Source organism: Antennarius striatus, chromosome 5 (assembly GCF_040054535.1).
Source record: "Antennarius striatus isolate MH-2024 chromosome 5, ASM4005453v1, whole genome shotgun sequence".
In the NCBI taxonomy this organism is placed as follows: Eukaryota; Metazoa; Chordata; class Actinopteri; order Lophiiformes; family Antennariidae; genus Antennarius; species Antennarius striatus.
The window spans coordinates 25,611,352-25,633,193 of NC_090780.1; the positions used below are offsets into that span (position 1 = coordinate 25,611,352).

At 49.0% G+C, this 21,842-nt stretch overlaps 5 protein-coding genes across 6 annotated transcripts; 2 read left to right on the plus strand and 3 right to left on the minus strand.

Annotated features, from left to right (window-relative positions):
• Positions 1 to 642: 642 nt before the first annotated feature.
• On the minus strand, positions 643 to 3,978 carry isy1 (ISY1 splicing factor homolog). The gene is made up of 11 exons (XM_068315693.1): positions 3,887 to 3,978; positions 3,056 to 3,078; positions 2,890 to 2,941; positions 2,751 to 2,816; positions 2,356 to 2,398; positions 2,083 to 2,195; positions 1,732 to 1,849; positions 1,519 to 1,641; positions 1,327 to 1,436; positions 1,127 to 1,213; positions 643 to 838 (listed from the first exon to the last, which is right to left on the minus strand). Exons 1-11 carry the CDS (start codon positions 3,887 to 3,889, stop codon positions 731 to 733), a joined length of 846 nt encoding a protein of 281 aa, XP_068171794.1. The 5' UTR covers positions 3,890 to 3,978; the 3' UTR covers positions 643 to 730.
• A 599-nt stretch (positions 3,979 to 4,577) lies between these two features.
• On the minus strand, positions 4,578 to 8,613 carry cnbpb (CCHC-type zinc finger, nucleic acid binding protein b). The gene is made up of 5 exons (XM_068315877.1): positions 8,528 to 8,613; positions 7,105 to 7,221; positions 6,889 to 6,954; positions 5,958 to 6,156; positions 4,578 to 5,867 (listed from the first exon to the last, which is right to left on the minus strand). Exons 2-5 carry the CDS (start codon positions 7,205 to 7,207, stop codon positions 5,813 to 5,815), a joined length of 423 nt encoding a protein of 140 aa, XP_068171978.1. The 5' UTR covers positions 7,208 to 7,221; positions 8,528 to 8,613; the 3' UTR covers positions 4,578 to 5,812.
• Positions 7,250 to 14,220, plus strand: LOC137595661 (pyruvate dehydrogenase [acetyl-transferring]-phosphatase 1, mitochondrial-like). Of its 2 annotated transcripts, XM_068315876.1 has the most exons (6): positions 7,250 to 7,904; positions 10,127 to 10,354; positions 10,421 to 10,837; positions 11,028 to 11,128; positions 11,892 to 12,460; positions 13,070 to 14,219. In XM_068315876.1, the coding sequence occupies exons 1-6, from the start codon at positions 7,788 to 7,790 to the stop codon at positions 13,342 to 13,344; spliced, it is 1,707 nt and encodes a 568-aa protein (XP_068171977.1). In that variant the 5' UTR covers positions 7,250 to 7,787; the 3' UTR covers positions 13,345 to 14,219. The 2 variants fall into 2 exon arrangements, with proteins under 2 accessions (XP_068171977.1, XP_068171976.1); XM_068315875.1 differs by having other exon boundaries at positions 10,127 to 10,837; positions 13,070 to 14,220.
• Positions 14,221 to 15,683: 1,463 nt separating this feature from the next.
• On the plus strand, positions 15,684 to 16,289 carry LOC137595644 (achaete-scute homolog 5-like). The gene has a single exon (XM_068315858.1). It carries the CDS (start codon positions 15,855 to 15,857, stop codon positions 16,287 to 16,289), a length of 435 nt encoding a protein of 144 aa, XP_068171959.1. The 5' UTR covers positions 15,684 to 15,854.
• Positions 16,290 to 16,771: 482 nt separating this feature from the next.
• On the minus strand, positions 16,772 to 21,342 carry LOC137594824 (protein phosphatase 1 regulatory subunit 15B). The gene is made up of 2 exons (XM_068314380.1): positions 19,005 to 21,342; positions 16,772 to 17,959 (listed from the first exon to the last, which is right to left on the minus strand). Exons 1-2 carry the CDS (start codon positions 20,532 to 20,534, stop codon positions 17,747 to 17,749), a joined length of 1,743 nt encoding a protein of 580 aa, XP_068170481.1. The 5' UTR covers positions 20,535 to 21,342; the 3' UTR covers positions 16,772 to 17,746.
• Positions 21,343 to 21,842: the final 500 nt, after the last annotated feature.

Here is a 21,842-nt window from a genome sequence, read left to right on the forward strand (position 1 = left end):
CCTTAATGTAACTAATAAATGTAACTAAATGTAACTCAGTGTAATGTAACTAAATGTAACTACTCCTTAATGTAACTAATAAATGTAACTAAATGTAACTCAGTGTAATGTAACTAAATGTAACTACTCCTTAATGTAACTAATAAATGTAACTAAATGTAACTCAGTGTAATGTAACTAAATGTAACTACTCCTTAATGTTAAATAACTGAATTTCTGACTGATTCTAGTTCCAAACATTACAGTTAGACAGAAAAAACTTGTTTGTTTGTTTCTCTGTTCTAACATAAATCCTTTTCATTTGTCAGGTTATTAAACCTACAGAACTCCATCAATCAAGGATCAAACTATCAATCAATAAAGAAAAATAACATCAGACACAAGTTAGGACGTTAACTTTGTTCAAAGTGTTTTTGTCGGAGTTCAAAATCGCGTCAATTACTTTAAGCACACTTTTGACCTATTCATTTTTAGTCACTGACTTTTCATGCTCTGGGGGGCCACATATAGTGATGTGGTGGGCCACATTCGGCCCCCGGGCCTTGAGCTTTGACACATGTGCTTTAAGGGGTGGTGGATTAGTACAACATCCAGTTTAATCGCGTCCAGACTCTTTATTTAATAAAAAACAACGACAACAAATGTAGCTGAAAAACATTTAATGAAAAAGCGATGAAGTAGAAAAACGAAGCAGCGCCGCCGTCAGACAGACGGGTTGAAGACAGACGGGTTACAGTCCCAGCAGCGTTCTGGCCGTTTGACTCTGAGCCTGGAGCGCCTCGCTGGCGTAACGCTGGAGTAGCTCCATCTTCTTCCTCCTGACCAGAGCCTCCTCCACCTGAGACAGACGGGTGAGAGACAGGCAGGTGAGAGACAGACGGGTCAGAGACAGACGGGTGAGAGACAGACGGGTGAGAGACAGACGGGTGAGAGACAGACGGGTGAGAGACAGACGGGTGAGAGACAGACGGGTGAGAGACAGACGGGTGAGAGACAGACGGGTGAGAGACAGACGGGTCAGAGACAGACGGGTCAGAGACAGACGGGTCAGAGACAGACGGGTGAGAGACACACGGGTCAGAGACAGACGGGTCAGAGACAGACGGGGCATCAGCAGCTGTCTCACCTCCTTCTGTGAGGGCACCGGGACGTGAGCGATGAAGGTGTTCCCGTCCTCGTCTCCCTCCTCCTCGCCCTGCTGATCGTCTTCAGGCTGAAAGAAACACGGCGACACGTGAACGGAAAACAACCTCTGATCAATCAATACATCCTGGAAAAACTCCTGGAAACCCCTGGAATGTCCTGGAAGGCCTGGGGCCCGCTCACCTCCTGGGCCTGGGCGGTGTAGATGTTCTCCTCCTCTTCCTCCTCCTGCTTCTCTCCTGCCAGGCGGGACTCCTTCTCGGTTCTCCACCTCTGAACCGCCTCCGACACGGCTGCACACACGCCACACGCGTGACCGATCGATCGACTGATCGGTCATGATCGATCGACGCGTCGATCTGAGTGCTGACCCACCTTGTTTCTCGTACTCGGCCTCCAGGGGGAGCAGCACGCCGTCGTCCTCGTCTCTGTAGCCATAGTACTCGGCGTCCACGTCCTTCATCAGCTCCCCCCTCGTCTTCCTCTGCGCCGGGGCGGCTGGGGGGTCACATGATCAGTTAGGGCCAATCAGAGAGCGGTTCAGTGTCACACGGCTCAGAGTGAAGCAGGAAGTGAAGGCGGACGTACGCTCCGTCTCAAACAGCTCGCGGACGCCGGGCAGGTCTCTGGCGGCGCCGAAGTATTTATACCCACGATTCCCCGGGACCTCCTTCCCCTCGTGGTCCAACATCCGGGGCCCGAAGCGCTGCAACGGGTTAGTTAGTTAGACTAGTACTAGTCACAGAGTCGGGTTAGGGTTAGTTAAACCAGTACTAATCAGTGAGTCAGGTTAGGGCTAGTTAAACTAGTACTACTCACTGACTAGTCGGGTTAGGGTTAGTTAAACTAGTACTACTCACTGACTAGTTGGGTTAGGGTTAGTTAAACTAGTACTACTCCCTGACTAGTCGGGTTAGGGTTAGTTAAACTAGTACTCACTCGGTGGTCGGACCCTCCCAGCTCTTTGATCCGGACCTCCCAGTGACGTTTTTCTCTCAGCAGCTTGTTGATCTCATCGTTCAGATCCCGAATCCTGAACTCACCCAGACCAGCTGCAGACAGACGGGTGAGAGACAGACGGGTGAGAGACAGACGGGTGAGAGACAGACGGGTGAGAGACAGACGGGTGAGAGACAGACGGGTGAGAGACAGACGGGTGAGAGACAGACGGGTCAGAGACAGACGGGTCAGAGACAGACGGGTGGTTTTTACCGTTCTGGATCTGAGCCACTTTCTTTGAGATCTCACTGATGATCTGAAAGAAAAACAGAACACACACACACACACACACACACACACACACACACACACACACACACACACACACACACACACACACACACTTCAATAACCAACAACCAACTGAAGAGCCTTATCCACTGACATTGTTCACTGTCCCCTTGGGGGCAACAGCTAAGCATCGTGGGTAATGTAGTTTCAGGTTATCAGACTGCATGATGGGAAACAGAGCAGCCGGTGGTTCTTGCAGGGGGCGGAGCTAACACTACAAACTGGTGGATGAATGTTTGAGTCCTGCAGGAGGACGAGACGTCCCAAACGGATCCACAAGCCCCTGACCAGAACCAGAGTTTACCCTCCACCCCTACCTGTCGCCTCCACTTCTCCGCTTTGGGAAGTTCATTGCACTCCGATGCCAGGAAAGGCCTCCTCTCCTGCAGGCAGACAGGACCGGTCAGTAGAGCAGACAGACAGGCAGACAGACGGACGGACCGTAGTCGGACTGACCTTGACTTTTCCCTCCTCCAGCTGAGCCTGTCTGAAGCGAGCCAGCGCCGTCCTGAGAAACACGAGAGAAGCGTTTAGGTGACAGAACCGTTCTGGTCCAGCAGCTGAACCAGAACCACATGTTCACACGTTCTGTGACCCGTCACAGGTCCGGTCCGGTACTTACATCGCCTTCTCTGCATTTCTCGCCTGTGGAAACAAACAGATGTAGTGAGAACACAAAACCAGAACCTGATCCCAGAACAGCTGCTTCCACGCTGACATCACGGGTAAAGACGACACAGGACACTTCCTGGTTTGGGTCAGAACCAACAGAACCAAGATCCAACTCAAAGGACCAGACTTACGTTTCATCCCATTTAAAGTCTGTCGACATTTCAGATGTGTGTAGGATCTCGTCCAGGTAAAGGTGAATAATAATAATAATAATAATAAATCCAACCGGATGAGGAACTTATAACTGTTTTAATGGTTTTAATGTTTGAAGGCTTCAGACAACTTGACTTTCATCCAATCAAATCCCTCCGTTCAGATGAACCAGTTATTACAAACCTTCACCCAGTAGATTCTTCACCTGCATTCAGGTGAATCTATAACAATAAGTGTATAAAATGTATTAAACCCTAAAAACTAATTAGATATTTAGAAAAAAAATCAATTATTAATTCCTGGAAGGCTTCAGATTTATTTAAACTTTTTTTTAAACATTTCGAAATGTCTGCAGTATGAAAGAATGAAAATACAATGTGAAAATCCAACCCGGAAAATTATTGTCCAAATATAATTAGTTACGTTATTTTTAATTAGATGTAAAATCTGAACGCAGCTAACGAGCTAAACAGTCAGGTTAGCATGTCGGCATGCTAGGTTAGCACGTTGACAAACGCACCAGCGGTGATATCAGTGTAGTTATCGGCTGCTAAATAACGACTAGACGTGGATTTAAACCTTAAACAACTACGCGTTGATGTTAGAAGTGTAAATGTTCGCTGCTCACCATGTTGGCTGAGAGGTTTTATTAATAATTCACGTAAACTTCTGAAATATTTTAGCCCGGAAGACTAGCCGGAACAGACAGGAAGTACGTCATCTATTTCTTTTTCCGGTTCCGCTTATGACGACTTTTATAATAATTCACCGTGGAATTAAAAACTAAACTAAATTAACTAATGTATGTGTATTTATGACAAGACACTAAAATTTATTCAAATGAAATGTAAAAATATATATTTTATTGTGACCCAACAAACTGCCGACGTCAGATTGACGTCATTCAAATCTAGTTGAATTTCTACACAAAAAAATACTTTCAGAATGTGTTTGAAATCTAAATGCAAATAATTTTTTTAAGAGACTTGTTGAATCAAAACACAATAATTATAAAACAAAAAATGTATTATATTTGTCAAGTTCCAGCGTGTATTTTTAAAAGTGAATCAATCCTGTCTTATTATTCTAGTGTTACATTCTACCCTAATCTAGTGTAATCAATTGTAGACTATCCCATTCTAATCCTCTAGTCTGCTTTACTGTTTTATTCTGTTCTATTCCACCTCAATACAGCTGTCTTACACACAACCTTCGCATCCACGTCAGCCCGCACACACCCAGCACTTGTATTGATCACTGGTGATCGATGCGTCAACCTCGTTGGACTCTTCTAATGAAATAAATCAATGAGTCAGGAGTGTGTCTCAGCTCCTCCTTATTTTTATTGTCAGGTTAAACTTATAGCCAAATGACATTTTTACAGTAGCTCTAAGTGATTTATTGTACAAAAATAACATTTGGAGTTTTTGTGTGAAAACATTTCTCTGCAAACATAAAAGTGTCATTTTTTTAAATGTATTTTTTTTCCATTAATTGTTATCGTCTCATCGGTGAGTCGCTCCATCCGGCTCAAACAGCAACGCATCGCGTTTAAATAATAACCCTTAACATTCCTTTAGTTGACCTGCCCTGATTGGCTTGTTTGTTCCATGTGACCATCCCTATGAGGTGATTGGCAGTTTGCTGGAGATTAACATGATTCCTTCTGACCAACTTTGTTTTATGCAGAAAACTCAGTCCCCATGTTGGAGTAAAGAACCCTCTGCAACCTGTTTTCCTTCTGTTACAGCCCCGCCCCTTTTTGGGGGAGGGGCTAAATTAATTTCATTTCATAACTCGATTCAGCCAATCATCTGGGCAGAAAGGATTCTTATATAAAGCTTTGTACATCATGTCTAAAACACAAACCTTAAAACAAAAAAGTTTTTTTCCTTTAGAAGTGCAGAAGAAATTTGATTTTTAGCGCCCGCCCCTTCATCTGACTGAAAGGCTTCTGGACCAATGAGAAGAGGAGGACTTCAGGCATGAATAAAGAGAAAGAAGAGAGGCTACATTCACATTCCAGGTGAAAGTTGAGATTTTTCTCTGATCTGATGATATTTTCCGATACGTCAGTCCATCATTGACGCGTTTGTTAGCGGCGGCGGCGCCCGACCGAAACTACACGCGGATAACGACCGCAGCAACTTCACATTTAAATTTCCAAACCTGGTCGCTGTCGTTGCCACCATTGCTTACAAAAAACGTTACCGTGAGCACGCTCAGTGGTAGAAAACCCCCCCCAAAAAAAACATCAACAAATGAATTCTGATGCGACTGTTCCCACTGCTTCACATCAGCAGGAATCCGATCTGATTCACGACCATGTGTGAACAAGGTTCCAAATGAAAACGTCGGATTCCGGGTGATGCGCGCCGCTCACGCTGCCCTGAAACAAAAAATCGGAGTCGCATTTAAACAAAAACATCAGATTTCTTTTCCACTTTGTCCTGCCGTGTGAATGTAGCCAGAGCGATAAAAGAGGGCGAGGTGGGCGGATGGGTGTGGCCTCTGCGGTACGCTCCTTGGCCAGATGACTTGACTTCCCACCTCCTCACTTCGACTCCGTCTTGCCGCAGTGGACAGCAACGTGGCCGATCTCACCACACCTGTGGGGAAAACACAAAAACACACCATCAGCCAAAGCTAGCGACGCTAGTTTACCCCTAGCTGTTAGCTCGCCCGTAGCGTTAGCTCACCTATAGCACTTGACCTTCTCGCAGCATTTCTGGATGTGTCCAAAGTCGCCGCAGGAGTAGCACTTCTGCTCGTGGGCGTGGTCGCAGTCGCGGGCCATGTGACCAGCCTTCCCACAGGTGTAGCACAGGTGCTCCCGCTCCTTCTTGGGTTCCTTACAGTCTCTGGAGATGTGACCTCCTCTGCCGCAGTTATAACAGGCTGGGGGGATGACATCACAGGTGACATCACTGCTTACACCGTTACGCAGCGGGGTTCACAATCAGAGTTAGTCCTGGTCAGTGACTTTTAGATCTGGGTTGGTAAACCTTAACTTGATCACTAGTCAGCATCCTGCTACACCTGAATAATCAGAATGACGTCACTCTGCTTCACCCTGTTAGCTGCTACTAGCAAATGTACCACACAGCTACTTATGGGTCAGGTTGCATTGTGGGAAATGTAGGATTTGATGAAAAAGGAGGTTACATGCCAGAAAGACACCAAGGACTAACCCTAAACCTAACCTAAACTCAACCTAAACCCCGATCTGTGCGGGACTAGCAAGCTTGGCTCGGGGTGGAGGACACCCCTGCCATGCTTAGTCCTGGGGATCGTACAATCTAGTCCTTTAATCGAACCAAACCAAACCCCAATCTATGGGGACTTACCTAAACCCAACCTAAACGCTGATCTGTGGAGGACTAATTCTAAAACTAACCTAAACCCGATCTGTTCAGGACTAACCCTAACCTAATCTGTGTGGGACGTAGCCTAGACTCGACTTCAACCTAACCTAAACACCAATCTTTGGAGAACTAAATTTAACCCAATCTAAACCTGATCTGCGTGGGACTAACCCTCAGCCCGACTTATACCTAAACTAAGCCCGATCTGTGCGGGACTACCCCTAAACTCGACTTAAACCCAACCTAAACCCGTGTGTGTGCTCACCGTCCTCAGTCCGCTCACAGTCTCTGGCCACGTGTCCCGGTTCTCCACAGCGGTAACAGAACAGATCTGGAACACAGGTGGGTCACGTGTTTAACGGACAGCTCAGGTCACATGACGCTTCATCAGCAGCTGGCTTACGCGTAACTTCCTGTCTTCAAAATAAAAGCACCAGCCAACAGCCAAACATGTCTGTGTTTGAATGTGTCTCGGCGTCACCTTTGACTCGGCTGCGACTCTTCCCTCGTCCTCGAGGGTTACTGGGACAGTTCTTCATCCAGTGGCCGCTGCGGCCACACCCGAAACACTCATTACTGCTCATCACCACGACGACGACTGCACACACACACACACACACACACACACACACACACACACACACACACACACACACACACAGAAAGACATCAGGTGTGAAAAGTTGCGTTCAAACTAAAAAAAAGAGAACATCTCGATTTTGTTGCGTTTTTTTTGTAAGCAACAGGTAATAACAGCCTGCAGGCGCCACCTTCTGGTGGGAAGACCACATTGCTAACAAGGGGAGGCTAAGGTAGCGCAGAACGATTTCTGACAACATGAAAATCATCCAAAGAATCAGGAAACTCGATGTTGCCCCTGATGTCCCTGCGGCATCATGGTCGATCTCACGGGGAGATCCCGGACCTGTCGCCCCCACACTGAACTAGCTGACAGCTAATGCTAGCAGTTGCTAGCAGATGTCAGACGTTCATCTTCATCGTCACAGCTGGAGTCGATCTCAGACGCGCCAAAATGCAGAATACTAGGAGTCCGCAGATTGAACCATCCAATATTTCCACAATCAGGAAAAGGAAACGTCCCGCCCTCGGCGTGGCGGGAAGGGGAGGGGCTTATGAGGTTCACAAATACAGACAAAGGAGGTAATGCGGAGGCAAATTCCTAAAGCCCACAGATATTTGTCACGGGTTTGGTTCCGGTCTGCAAACTTCATCTCCGTCATATCCCATCATGCACTGCGGCACCAGTGCCTCCATCCTCACGTATGAAGACCGTCACGACCCCCACCCCCCAGAAACATTTCGGTGTTCTCCCAACTTTTCACTGATCTACAAGTTAGCCTGACACCCCCTGGGTGTGAAGGTAGATTTGCTGCCAAACCCCGGCTGACCTCCTGGGGGGTCCCACGACCCGGTCAGGACCCGTGACCCCCCCACCTGTGAAGCACCTGTCCTCCAGCTTCACGTCACGTCTCCCCACAGAGACACGCGCCTCGTGTTGGACCGCGGTTATAAGGGAGGGGGGTCCGGGGGGGCTAACGGAGCCCGTTACCGAGCAGCATCCACCGGGAGCCCCGCGGCCCGCGGCCCGCCGCCGCCCCGCGGCTCGAGCCCCGCGGAGGAGGCTCGCGCCCCGGCCTGGGCCCGCGGGGCTCCCGCCGCGCGCTCGGACATCGGTCCCGCACGCAGGCCTCGCGCGTTCATATTGTCAACTAGCATGTTAGCAGGTTAGCTCCGCTGTACAGTCGAGCTAACAACGGGAACCCGTCCGCGCCGCGCGCCTCCTCTGCGCGTGAGTCACCGGGACGGACGGGCCCCGCGCGCGGCGGCGGGGGGTCCCCCCGCGCGGGGGGAACGACGGATTGATCGGCGGGATTCGAACTCACCTCAGACCCGAAACTGTTTGTGTTCAATCCACTGCAGCACACGGTCTGCACACGGCACCACGTGACCCGATCCCCCTCCCCCCGCCCCCGTCCGCCACCTCCAGCGCGCGCGCGCGCGAACACACACACACACACACACACACACACACACACACACACACACACACACACACACACACACACACAGACACACACACACACAGACACACACACACACACACACACACGCGGGTCGTTTGGCGCCGCTTTGATCAGGTTAACGTGTCTGAAGCAGCGGAGCGCCGTTAGTTCCGTTAGTTCCGTTTGACCCCCGGTAAAAGTTACGGTTCAGTCGGTTAACCGTTATTCTTGTTGGGGGGTACACTTGACTTAATGTTTTGTTAATGAGGGGTATAGATGACTTAATGTGTGGTTATTGTGGGGTTCACATGACTTAATATCTGGTTATGGGGGGGTTGATATATGACTTAATATCTGGTTGTGGGGGGGTTAATATATGACTTAATATCTGGTTGTGGGGGGGTTAATATATGACTTAATATCTGGTTATGGGGGGGTTGATATATGACTTAATATCTGGTTATGGGGGGTTTGATATATGACTTAATATCTGGTTATGGGGGGGTTGATATATGACTTAATATCTGGTTATGGGGGGGTTAATATATGACTTAATATCTGGTTATGGGGGGGTTAATATATGACTTAATATCTGGTTGTGGGGGGGTTAATATATGACTTAATATCTGGTTGTGGGGGGGTTAATATATGACTTAATATCTGGTTGTGGGGGGGTTGATATATGACTTAATATCTGGTTATGGGGGGGTTAATATATGACTTAATATCTGGTTATGGGGGGTGGGCCATAGGGCTTTATATTTTGGTGAATGTTGGGTCTCAGGGGTTGCTGACATTAGAAGAACCATGGCGCCGTAGGAGACCAACAGTTTGGACCACCAGGGGCACGAAGACGCTGTTTTGTCTCCAGACTCTCACAGGTCCTCTAAGACCCGACTTCAGTCTTCAGTCCGTTCAGTCCAGGCTCTGGTGACCAGTTTGAACTTCCTGTTTCTTTGTTGAGGTTTAGTGAAGCACCATGACCCCAAAGGTGAACCCCAAAGGTGGACTTCTGGTCACTCGGTGTCACGGTGTTTGTTTTGACTGTCACTGAAGCGAACTTGTGAAGGGGTTCCATAGTTCACAGAGTTTATGGGTTACCGATTACTGGGCGGATATAAAAACCGTCAGAGTCAAAGTTGAGCCAGAGATAACAAGTAACAGAAAAACGATCTTTGACCTTTGTGGGAACAACCAATGTGCTTTGAGATAAACGAACCAGACGATGAACGGAAACTGAACCAAGAACCCAGACGAGTTGACGGAGACGTTGGGTTTCACTTTCAGTCAGGAAGTTCTAGAGCGATACGACACCGAGGGGCAGAACCACTTTAGAACCCTCGTAAAATATTTTTTAACTTTCCTGCACAAACTGACCAGAAAACGTATCCGATTGGGAAATAGGCTGGCTGCCAACTCTGATTTCTCCATCTTCTTCTCCAGCCTGCTGGTTCTTCTGGGTTCTTCTTCTTCCTCCAGGTTTTCCCGTTGGTTCCTGAACGTTCTCCGCTGGTCATGCTGACCAGAGCGGGATCACTGGGTGGATTTGGCTGGTTTGACCTGCAGCAGTGTTGCTACTTCTGCTCACCGCCACCTCTCCCTGAGTTCTCCAGACAGCATTACCCAGCAGCCAGTGGGAACAGGAAGTACCGGATGAGGCGTGAGGCCGGACAGACGACCTCCACTCAGATCAATCAAATACTGAGGGTGAGAAAATCCATCGATCAGATCAGACCAGATGCTCACACTGATCAGTTTGTCTTGTGTTGCCAGGCCAACGAATACAGCCACACCCTCTCCCGAGGTCCCGCCTCCCACGGCGTCCTGGGTTTCCATAGCAACATGTTGCCTTCCAACCACCCTGTTGAGGACCGTCGCAGCAGTGCCACCTGCCTGCCAGGAGGCAGCAGTGTGCAGTTTGGAGTCTTTGATGGCCACGCCGGTCCTGCGTGCGCTCACACCGTCAGCCAGAGGTTGTTTTATTACATCGCCGTGGCAACGCTGCCACGGAGGACGCTGGCGGAGCTTGAACAGGCAGTGGAGGAGGAACGGGCCATCCCGCCGCTGCTGGAGTGGCACAAGTACCCCCAAGACCACAGCTACCCCGACGGGGGGGCCGTCTCCTTCCACAGCCTGCGGAATTACTGGCAGGAGCGTCTTGAGGACGAAGACGAGGACGACGAAGAGGAGGTAACAAAAAAGAGTCTTCACTGGTCTACATAATGGACCAGAATCTTTAGGAACATCAGTGGACCTGATGACGGTTCCAGTCCACATATTTTCGTCTTCGATACACGGAAACAGCAGCAAATGTTTCATAATAAAGCTGAAAGTTGTTCCATGTGAGGTCATTATCCGTGTCCTCTCTGATTGGCTGCAGGACAAAGACCAGGTGACATCAGCACTGGTCAGTGCTTTCCGTCGCCTTGACAACGATCTCTCTGTGGAGGCCCAGGTCTACCTGTCCATGTCCACACCCAGGTCCTTACACAGTTTGACTCCGGTAGCATTGCCGACCTCTGATGGCCGGGTCACATGATCATCATTAAATAACCCAGACGAAGAGAATCTCTTCCTCTTCTAGAACAGGCTTAGTCTCAGTCACAAGTAAGAAAAAAGTAAATTGCTCATCAGTTTTTCCTCCACGTCAATCCATCATGTTGACATGAAAACTAGTCAAATTTGTGCTGTGCCAGCGATGCTAATCTAGAGGCTAACAGTCGTACATTTCCTATTCAGGCAGGAGCAACAAGACCTCTGACCTTTGACCTCATCAGCTCCATTTTAACTAAGAGATGATAGAGGAAAGCAGACAGCAGCTGTAATGGTCACATGTTTGACTTCATCCAATCGGTTTCTAGATCTCCATCAGCAGCTTCTGAGGCTGCTGACGGTCCTGGACCAGTACCAACTACAGGTTCTGGACCAGTACCACCTACAGGTTCTGGACCAGTACCACCTACAGGTCCTGGACCAGGACCACCTACAGGTTCTGGACCAGGCTGTCTTGTTCTGGTGCTGCTTTAGAGGCTTCCTGTCCGTCTGTTTCACGAGTCGGCATTTTCAGGTCCAGGTGGAGTTCCACACAGCTGATCCTGATTGGCTGATTCAATGTCCAATCAGATGGCCCCTCTGTTCTTAGTGGTTGCCCTCATTGGACTAGATCGTCCTCGACTCTCTGGATATCAGTCTTAAGGTTGTGATGAACCACATTAAGCCGTCTTCATCCTCTCTCTGTCCACAGGTGGGGGTCTCTCCCGGCGGAAGCATTCTCTCTGTCCTCCCCCCTCCGGGTGGCGCTGTCAGGCTGCACGGCGTGCGTTGCCCACATCTCCAATGGCGTCCTCCATGTGGCTAACTTGGGTGACAGTCGGGCGGTGTTGGGCGTGCAGGAGTCTGATGGGCGTTGGTCAGCCGTTAGCCTCACCAACGACCACAACGCTCAGAACCAGGATGAGCTGCAAAGGATTCTGGGGGAACACCCAGAATCAGAGCAGAAGACTGTGGTACGCCACGACCGCCTGCTGGGGGTGCTGTTACCCTTCAGGGCGTTCGGTGACTTTCGGTTCAAATGGAGCGCGGAGATGCTGAGTCGGCTCTACGAAACGCGAGCGGATGTCCTGTCTGCGGTCAGCGAGGTGTCCCGGATGCCCCCACCTCACTACTTGACCCCACCCTACCTGATAGCGGAGCCGGAGGTCACCCGACACGTCATCCGACCCTCAGACAAGTTCCTGGTGCTGGCCAGTGACGGCCTATGGGAGCTGATGCACCGGCAGACCGTCGTCCAGCTGGTCGGGGATCAGCTGACAGGTCAGAATTATAAGAGCTTTGATGTCTAGAGACCAATCAGATGTCAGAATGCTGATTACTCTGATGTCTGGAGACCAATCAGAGGTCTGAATGACGAGAGCTTTGATGTCTGATTTGATGTTCCAATAACGGTAGATATTGAAACTATACATACGTATTTTAATGCTTAAATGTTTTCATTCTCATTTATTGTACACTGACATGATATTATGTGCTTTAATGGGTGTTCTAGTGATTTTTAGAGTCCAGTATTTGCGGTGGACAGACGTAAAATATTTTTCCGTGGTTTTTTTTTCAAACCGACGTACTGTATAATCAAGAACGACTGAACTCTAAATGACTTGAACCTGTATTTTATTTATTCTGTGTTATTTTAATGTCCTGTAATAGTTCCTGGTCAGTCTGAGGGAATCGGACTTTGGTATTTAGAGTAGTAATGACATTTTAATTACCTTTAAATGGAGATTGAGGACTGAAATTTAATCAATAACGACTTACAAACAATTCAAGTTACGAACAACCTCTAGGAACCAGTTGTGTTTGTATGTTGAGGACTACCTGTAGTTACAGAGTAACTGATGATTGGTTGTGTTGTCTGTTGGTGTTCAGGCCTTCAGCAGCAGCGACCCATCATTCCTGGGACAGGCATGACTCTGGGCACCCTGCAGCGCCTCCTGCTGGATAGAAAGGGTCGGGTCCTGTCGGTGCTGGAGGACCAGAATGCCTCCACCCACCTGCTCCGCCACACCCTCGGGAACGACGGGTATGGGGCGGTGGCGCCGAACCGCCTAGCTAAGATGCTGAGCCTGCCACCAGAACTGGCCCGGAGATACCGCGATGACATCACCATCACCATCATCCAGCTCAACGAACCAGAACCTTAGGAGGCGGGACTTCACTCCTCTGGTCACCTGATTGGATTTCTGTCGTGATTTGGTGCGAAACAAATAAACCTGAATACATTCCCATCACATGATGTTGTGAGGTTTCTTTACGTCCATCATCCAACCTGATAATTTACACTCGTCACCGTGGCAACGGGATAGTCCTGTTCCCTGAACGCTGCCGCTAACAAAATGTACGGTCGTAGCTTGTCGTAGCGTCTTTGACTTCTTGTCAAATCCCATGAAGAAGAATCAGAGTCCAGGTAAGTGTCGGGTTACAGGTGTGTGTAAACAGTCATCAGTGTGTGTTGTGTGATGGGAGGAAGGGTGTGTGTCACACAAGCCTTTCATGTGGAAACACGGGATTTAGAAAGAGGAAACAGTGAGCCCTCATTTGTGTCTGTTGCTCCTGTTTGATGTTTGACGACTGGAATAGAAAACCGATAACCGATCAATCACGAAACAACCTGGACGCACTGATCAGACAGTGTTCACATTATGGTCCATCAATAACCTCCGAGGATCCATATTCACAAACCTTCCCCTGTTTCTCTCTCATCACCTGATGTCACATCACACACCTGGAGGGGCGGAGCCTCAGCAAGTAAAAGCAAGTAGAGCATCAGTTCTTCATCCTGAAGCCTCAGTCAGGAGCGACGGCGTCTGCAGGTGAGACGGAGAACACGTGTGTGTGTGTGTGTGTGTGTGTACTACTATACATCTATACTACTATACATCTATACTACTATGCATCTGTGTATCTACTACTATGCATCTATACTACTATACATCTGTGTATCTGTACTATCGTACATCTATACTAATATGCATCTATACTACTATACATCTATACCACTGTACATCTGTGTATCTATACTACTATGCATCTATACTACTATACATTTATACCACTGTACATCTGTGTATCTGTACTACTATACATTTATACTACTATGCATCTATACTACTGTACATCTGTGTATCTGTACTACTATACATCTATACTACTGTACATCTGTGTATCTGTACTACTATACATTTATACTACTATGCATCTATACTACTGTACATCTGTGTATCTGTACTACTATACATCTATACTACTATGCATCTATACTACTGTACATCTGTACTACTATACATCTATACTACTATGCATCTATACTACTGTACATCTGTGTATCTGTACTACTATACATCTACTATACATCTATACCACTGTACATCTGTGTGGTTGTGTGTGTTTATACAAATATACATCTATACAGCTGTACACTTATATATACAGTATGTGTATGTATACTATTGTACATCTACATGTTTACATCTATAAATGTTTCTGTATACAGTGCGTCCTTGCTACTTTCGATTACGCGTTCCAGGAACCACACGCAAATAACAGATTCCTCGAAATAGCGACTAAATATTGATCTTATTATTTCTGGTCATTGAAACGTTTACTGTGTTTCCAGGTGAAACGACTCCAGACGTGTTTCTAGATTCCCTTCTCTTTGCGTCGATGTCAGTTTGCTCACTCTTGATCCTCTCTCGATGAACTTCACGAGGTCGTCACCTGGAACGATTCCCAGGAGCTCCGTAGGTTCTGAGTGTTGTGTGTGGGTTTGATGCCCTATTGAAAAGACATGATGGGATGGCAGGTCGCTGCAGGACGCTGTGGTCGCCATGCTGGTTCAGTGTGCCCTCAGTGCCCCCAAAGCCGTCACCGTTTCACACGTTGATTTGTGATTCCTGAGGCTTGTGAGACCAGTGACCTTCTCTTCAGCAGCAGAGGTGACCCCCACTCTTCTGTTCCTGGGGTGGCTCCCAGTCAGCCAGTTTTGTCGTAGTGCTTGATGGTTTTTGTGACTGGACTTCGGGTTCAGACCGGACCACACACGACCAGAATGGACCAGGCCAGACCAGACCGGATCAGACCAGACCTGACCGGATCAGACCAGACCATACTAAATTAGACCAGACCAGATCGGACCAGACCAGACCTGACCGGACCAGACAAGACCCGATTAAGCCGGACCAGTCAAGACCATACTAAATTAGACCAGACCTTCCGTTCTTAAATGATGGACAGTCATTTCTTTTTACTGACCTGATTGGTTCTGGTCATGTTATTGATTCTAAGTTATCAAATAGGGCATCAGCTGTAAACGACATGACTCCAAACAGAACCGATGGACCCAACCTCACTAAGTCAAGAAAATCCACAAATGAACCTGAACAAGGTTCCCCTGTGGAGGGGAAACCTTTTCAGGTGACGACCTGATGAAGATCAGGGAGAGAAGGTTGAGGGTTTACAAATCTGACATCAAAGCCAAACAAATATAAAAGACATTTTTGGTTCTTTCACTATAACTCCATACATCTTCCTTCATGTTGGTGCGGTTCTACGTTCCGCTTGTGAGACGTTCAGGGTCTGTTTGAGTAACCTGAATACCTGGACTCTGCTGCTTTCACAGGTGTCTTCTTCCTCACCTGGTGTTGGTACAGGTCACATGATGAGCTCCACCTTCTCTCAGCCATCCTACCTGAACTTCAGTCTGTCTCCCTCTACTGGTCACTTCCTCTATCCCTCGGGGATGGACCCTTACAAGGGCCACCTGCGGGGCCCCGGGCTCTTGCCCTACCTGCCTCCCTTCCACCACCACGGACACCTGGGCCTGTACGAGTGTCCGCTGGAGCCGGCGTTCATCCAGAAGCGAAACGAGCGGGAGCGCCAGAGGGTGCGGTGCGTCAACCAGGGGTACGCCAAGCTGAGGGACCACCTGCCAGGTCAGAGCGCCGACAAGAGGCTCAGTAAGGTGGACACGCTGAGGGCCGCCATCAAGTACATCAAGTACCTGCAAGGTCTGGTTGGACCGGAGGACGACGGGGGGCCATCCCCCGAGGGACAGTCAGAGGGAGTTCACAGCGAGGACATGGTCAACTAGCCGCTAACAGTCCACAGTGAAGATGAGACGGTCCACAAGGAGATAGTCCACCGAGAGACAATCCGACGAACACTCTACCAAAGTAGATTCTCATTAGTCGACATCAAAGCCATGGACTTTGACTTTCTATTAGTTAGATTACCAGAATAAACAGTTAAAAAAAAGTTGTCTTGATCTTGAAAGCAGTAAAAAAAAAGGCGCGTCTAGTTTCTGTTGGCGCTTCCTGGTGCATTCATGTTCAGGTAAACCCTGACTTAGTGTTTTGAGTTCCATCATTTTTGATTATAAGTCGGTTTTCCAAAAAATGCACAAAAAACATTAAGTTTACGTCATTTTCCTCCACCTTCTGTCTGCCACAAATACTGGAATTATAAAATCACTATTAAACCACTAAAAACACAAATCAGAATAAAAACATACAGTAATCCCTCGTTACACGCGGTTAACGCATTCCAGGACCACCCGCAAAAAATGAAATTCCGCAGTATAGCAACGATTTTATTATTTATGGTAATTTAAACATTGATGAACCCCCCCATACTGATATTAAACCACCTTCTATCTGTGTTACCTTTAAAACACTCTGATAGACTGTTTAAAGCACTTTTGTATTAAAAGTTGCAGGAGGAACCGTGAGTCTCGGAACGCGGCGCACACACGGAAGCTGTCAGCCAATAGCATGCGTGTACGGTATCACGTGGCTACTAAAATTAAGCAAAGGATTATTGTAATATCGTATTATTAGCCCGTAGCAACCCCCGTGACCCACCATGAGAAAACATTGTTATTGGTTATCAGTAGAATTTATTTAGCTGAAAACAGGCTGGTTAAATACCAACACACCAGAAGATGTCAACATTGAACATCTCCAACTGAACAACAGCCAATACTTCAAATCAATCAATAAATCAATCAGACGTTGATTCTCGACGTCTGCTTCCATCTGAATTAATCAATACTCCACACCAGATACTGATCAATGATTAGAAACAATACTGTTGTGTATTATCACTCACTAAAGGGATCAATCAAACATGACTCAATTGATCGATCGATCTTTGGCTTTAAAGTGGGACCGAGCAGCAGAAACACTGACTTGTTTAAACTGGCTTATTTAAACCGGTTCAACTGATTAATCATGTGGTTACTGGTCCACCAACAGGCTGCCGTTAAACATCCAATCAGAATGATCCAATCAGAACAACCCAATCAAAAGTAGCTAATGGCTACTGTGGACATCCGATCATTACCCAACAATCACTTCCTCGTTGGGGGGGCTCGAGTGGTTCATCTCTGGACGTGTGATCAACAATCTATTGACGACTCCGTCCCGACTAATGAAACCCAAACAGCAGCTTGTTTTAAACAGGATGCCCCGCCCACCAGTGATGACATCACTGCTCAGTCCTGGTGGACCAGTTTGTGTCCCTCAGTCCGCCGTCGCCCTCGGCAACCAGTCACTGGTCGTAGACCTGGAGGACAGTGAGGCGGCTGAACACCTGGCGCCGGTGGTCGGGGTGTAGACAGTAGGCGATGCTCTGCTCCACCTCTAGGCAGCGCCGCCCGAACCGGCAGCGGTCCCGAGCAAACTCCTCCCACGGGCCCCTCCTGTCTTCGTCTTCCTCACCGCTGCTGATGAAGATCTCCTGAACCTCGTCCAGGAAGCGGACCTGGAGGAGGAAGAGAGGCGCTGAGTCAGCAGAACGACGCCCGGCTTGATGTCACCGACATACAGACCTGTCGGGTCCGGTCCCAACAGGCTCCACCCACCTGGTGTCCATCAGTGTCTCCTGTGATTGGTAGATGGCTATGTGTAGTGGAGCTACAGGCGAGCGCCCTCGTGTGGCCGAGACGTGAACAACTAGAATAATAGAGATCAGACCGGCGACCCGAAACACTCCTGTGGGCCCCGAATCAGTGTGAGTTCAGTCAAGGAACGGATCCAAGTCGAAACTCCAGGTTCTACTGTAGGTTCTACTGTAGGTTCTACTGTAGGTTCTACTCTACCAGACTAAAGTCTTCATATCATTTGACTTCCTTCCCATAAATGTTTAACTTTTGTTCACTTCCGTCAGTTTGTAAATATTTACTCCTGAAGTTCAGCTAAAAAGTACAGATTAGATCTTTTGTTCTGTCAAACTATTCAGATTAATTCATAAGAAGTTTTAAATTCAACCTTTTGAACTCTAAAAAAAAAAAAAACAGGTGTGGAAACGAAATAAATTGTTATGAAGCGTCAGTAGATGAACTGACGGGTTTCCTCCATGGATTCAGTTGTGTGAATGTTTCAAGTCAGGATTAAATGTTTCAAGTCAGGATTAAATGTTTCAAGTCAGGATTAAATGTTTCAAGTCAGGATTAAATGTTTCAAGTCAGGATTAAATGTTTCAAGTCAGGATTAAATGTTTCAAGTCAGGATTAAATGTTTCCAGTCAGGATTAAATGTTTCCAGTCAGGATTAAATGTTTCCAGTCAGGATTAAACTGATGATGGTGGTGGTTTCGTTCTTTGCTTCTTAATCGTGTCGTTTGATCGTCTGCCGTGGGGTTTTATTGATCTTTATCCTGCACCGAGTCATTTTTCAGGACTGTTTCTGACTGGAGTTATCAATAAAGTTGGGTTGAAGACGTTACTGGTTCGACTGGTTTTTAGGTGGAATAATCGATCAGCTTTCTCCTGGCTTCCTGCCCTGCAGAGGTCATAGGTCAGACTTACCTTCTTGATGGACCTGCAGGTCGGGCTCCTGGGGGCCGTCGGTTCTGAGAAGCCGCTGTCCAGCCGCTCCTCCGCCGCCCTCCCCTGCTCCGGTGGGGGCGAGGGGCCCCGGGCGGCGGCGTGGGAGGGGTTCGTGGCCCTGACCTTGGGCCCCACCCCGCGGGGGGGCCCTTGAGTCCTCAGGGACGCCTGGAAGTTGGAGAGGCTGTAGGGGTCGGGGGGGCAGCTGAAGGAGCTCCACAGGGCGGCGCTCTCCGCCTCGTCCGCCTCGCTGGACGCCGAGTCGTCCCACGTGTCCGTGTCGGAGGGGGGGGTGGAAGGCGGGGTGCTGGGAGGGGAGGCGGGGCTAAACCAGGTGGAGGACGGGGGCGTGGCCCTGGGCGGGGAGCTGCTGGTGTGCTGGGGGGCCGTGAAGTTCTGGGGGTTGTAGGGGTCGTCGCTTTGGCACAAAGTTGTCCAGAGACGCTCCGCCTCCGGTCCCGCCTCTGGCCCCGCCTCACTGCCTGTGATGTCATCATCATCATCGTCGTCGTCGTCATCGGATTCGTCGTCGGATTCGTCATCCGACAGGTCGGACGAACCCTCGCTGTCGAATCCGTCGTCGTCGTCGTCGCTCGACTCGTCCGACTGGCTGTCGTCGCTGCAGGGGCAGCCCATGATGAAGGCGATGCTCTTGTTCCGGCACTGGGGGGGGGCCAGCGCCGGGGGGGTCCCCCCCTCCTCTTCCTCGTGGCCCCGCCCCTCCCCCTCTGAGCTGACACCCTGCGTCGCCATCAGCTGCTGCCCCTCCTCCAGGCTGGAGTAGCCCACGTCCGGGTCGGCCCCCCCAGTGGTGACTTCTGCCCCGCTGGGGGGCTTCCAGGCGCTGCTGAGCAGGTCAGGTGGGGGGGCTTGTTTGTCCCCATCCGTCAGTCCAGCGGTTTCTCCCACCGTCCACCCGCAGCTGCCCCCCCCCTGCACGATCAAAACACTGGTTTCACCATCAGAACCCTTTGTCCTCAGGTGGGGGGGGCACACCCAACCCCCCAGGACCCCCTCCTCCACCTGGGACAATCCCAAATATAGGTCCTTCTCTGAGGCCTCTTTACCCCCCCAAAAGCTGCCCCACCATGAACTACTTTTACCCCCCACCTCCCAGCCCATCTGCCCTGGGGGGGTGACCTTCTGTGGTGACACCGAGTTGAGCCACACGTGACTCAGGAGCGTCCTGGGGGGGTCCGGGGTCGGTTCTGCGGGGGGGTGGACCCCCAGCTCCCCCAGACAGTCAGCGGTGATCCACGGCGCGGCCCCCCCGCCGGTGGTCGCCTCCACCAGCCCGTCCAGCCGCCGGAACAAGACCCCCTCCCCATCCACGAAGCTCCCCACCCCCCCGCCGATGAAGTCCACGCGGGATTCACACAGAGCCGAGGCCCGGGCGCCCCCCCCCCGGGAGGTATCTCTGCAGGAAAGACCAGGCCGGCCTGGAGACCGTGGACAACAGGCCGATCCACGAGCTTTCCTGAGCGGCCTGCCCGGGAGAAGAGACGCCATGGACGGCCAGAGGCGACGGGGTGTGCCCGTCGGAATACGGTCCCTCACGGCCGCTCCTCAGCATTTTATACTAGTAAAGCCGACAAATACTGATCAATGGTGATCGATAGTGATCAATGGTGATCGATAGTGATCAATAGTGATCAGTAGTGATCTAAAGTGTTTCCAGCGGCTAACAGCTAACAGCTAACAGCTAACAGCCCGGAGCAGCAGCTGTGTTTACCGGCTGTGAAGCTTCACTTCCTGCGGTTATTTCCGATAAAAACGTCCCGTGTTCCGGAACACATCGCCTTCATTCACACCGGGAACCCCAGCCGGGAATAATCCGGGTGGTTTCGTCCGCGTGGAGGGCCCGTCCGGCGGCCTGGCCGCCCTGCTCGCTGCCGCGGGGAGACTTCCTTCTGCTGGACGACACGGAGCCGGAACTGGAGCACGAAGACGGACAGGAGGCGCTGAAATACCGGGAACGATCCGGGAGACAGAAGAGAGGCATGGCGGCGCCGGTCCCGTCCGGGGGGGTCTGGATGTCTGCTAGCTTAGCTTAGCTTCAGAGCTAACAGCTGTTATTTAAGGACACAGCGGTGACGTTATTTAAATTTTAGCGTCTCAAACGTCACTAATAGTCCTAATCTAACAGGAGATTAGTTCTAATCTCGTTTCTATTCGTCTGATGGTTGTTTTATGGCTGTTTTCGCTCCACGGGGGTCTTTCGGTTCGTTTCTGCTTGATTTAATCACCGAGGAGAGACGGCCGTCGTGACGTCACAGATTTCATCAGACAATCAAGGCACCGTCAACAATTACTCGACTCTTCGTGAAACCGCAATTTAGGGACCGTCGCGGTGTTACCGGAGCACAACGTGTTACATAAACGATTGTAGGATTTTTGTATCGGTGTAAAACGGAATAAATATAGTCAGGAGTTTATTCTACAGAGATTAAACTCAAGGGCATTTCTTTTTACAATAAAATCATTAGGTGAGAATTCATACAACAATAATTTGACCCCTTCTTGGATATTTCTTTTTAACTCTTGAGTTAAATTATTTTAACATAAAATATTCCTTTATAAGGAATACTGTATCTTATTTTAGGAATATTTTACAAATACCTTAGAAACATCAGGTCTTTGTTCCTTTTTTTTCTGGATGAGCAATCCTGTTTCCAAAAAAACAAAAAAACAACAACAAATGAAATACTCTAAAAAAAAAGATAAATTATTAGTAGATTATCTTCCCAAGTCTACAGCTGAGAATGAATTCAGACTCAGTTGCTTTCAGGGCTTGACAAGTTCAGATTAATTCCAGAT

Coding starts and splice junctions, on each gene's coding strand:
- isy1 (XM_068315693.1), bottom strand. Junction 2,942..3,055: donor AGAAATGCAGAGAAGGCGAT/GTAAGTACCGGA, acceptor CGTGTTTCTCAG/GACGGCGCTGGCTCGCTTCA. Junction 2,817..2,889: donor TGGAGGAGGGAAAAGTCAAG/GTCAGTCCGACT, acceptor GTCTGCCTGCAG/GAGAGGAGGCCTTTCCTGGC.
- cnbpb (XM_068315877.1), bottom strand. CDS start 7,207: ATGAGCAGTAATGAGTGTTTCGGGTGTGGCCGCAGCGGCCACTGGATG. Junction 6,955..7,104: donor GAGTCGCAGCCGAGTCAAAG/GTGACGCCGAGA, acceptor CCTGTGTTCCAG/ATCTGTTCTGTTACCGCTGT. Junction 6,157..6,888: donor CTGTGAGCGGACTGAGGACG/GTGAGCACACAC, acceptor TCATCCCCCCAG/CCTGTTATAACTGCGGCAGA.
- LOC137595661 (XM_068315875.1), top strand. CDS start 7,788: ATGCGGAGGCAAATTCCTAAAGCCCACAGATATTTGTCACGGGTTTGG. Junction 10,838..11,027: donor ACGAGGACGACGAAGAGGAG/GTAACAAAAAAG, acceptor GATTGGCTGCAG/GACAAAGACCAGGTGACATC. Junction 12,461..13,069: donor GGTCGGGGATCAGCTGACAG/GTCAGAATTATA, acceptor GTTGGTGTTCAG/GCCTTCAGCAGCAGCGACCC.
- LOC137595644 (XM_068315858.1), top strand. CDS start 15,855: ATGATGAGCTCCACCTTCTCTCAGCCATCCTACCTGAACTTCAGTCTG.
- LOC137594824 (XM_068314380.1), bottom strand. CDS start 20,534: ATGGCGTCTCTTCTCCCGGGCAGGCCGCTCAGGAAAGCTCGTGGATCG. Junction 17,960..19,004: donor CCTGCAGGTCCATCAAGAAG/GTAAGTCTGACC, acceptor TTCCTCCTCCAG/GTCCGCTTCCTGGACGAGGT.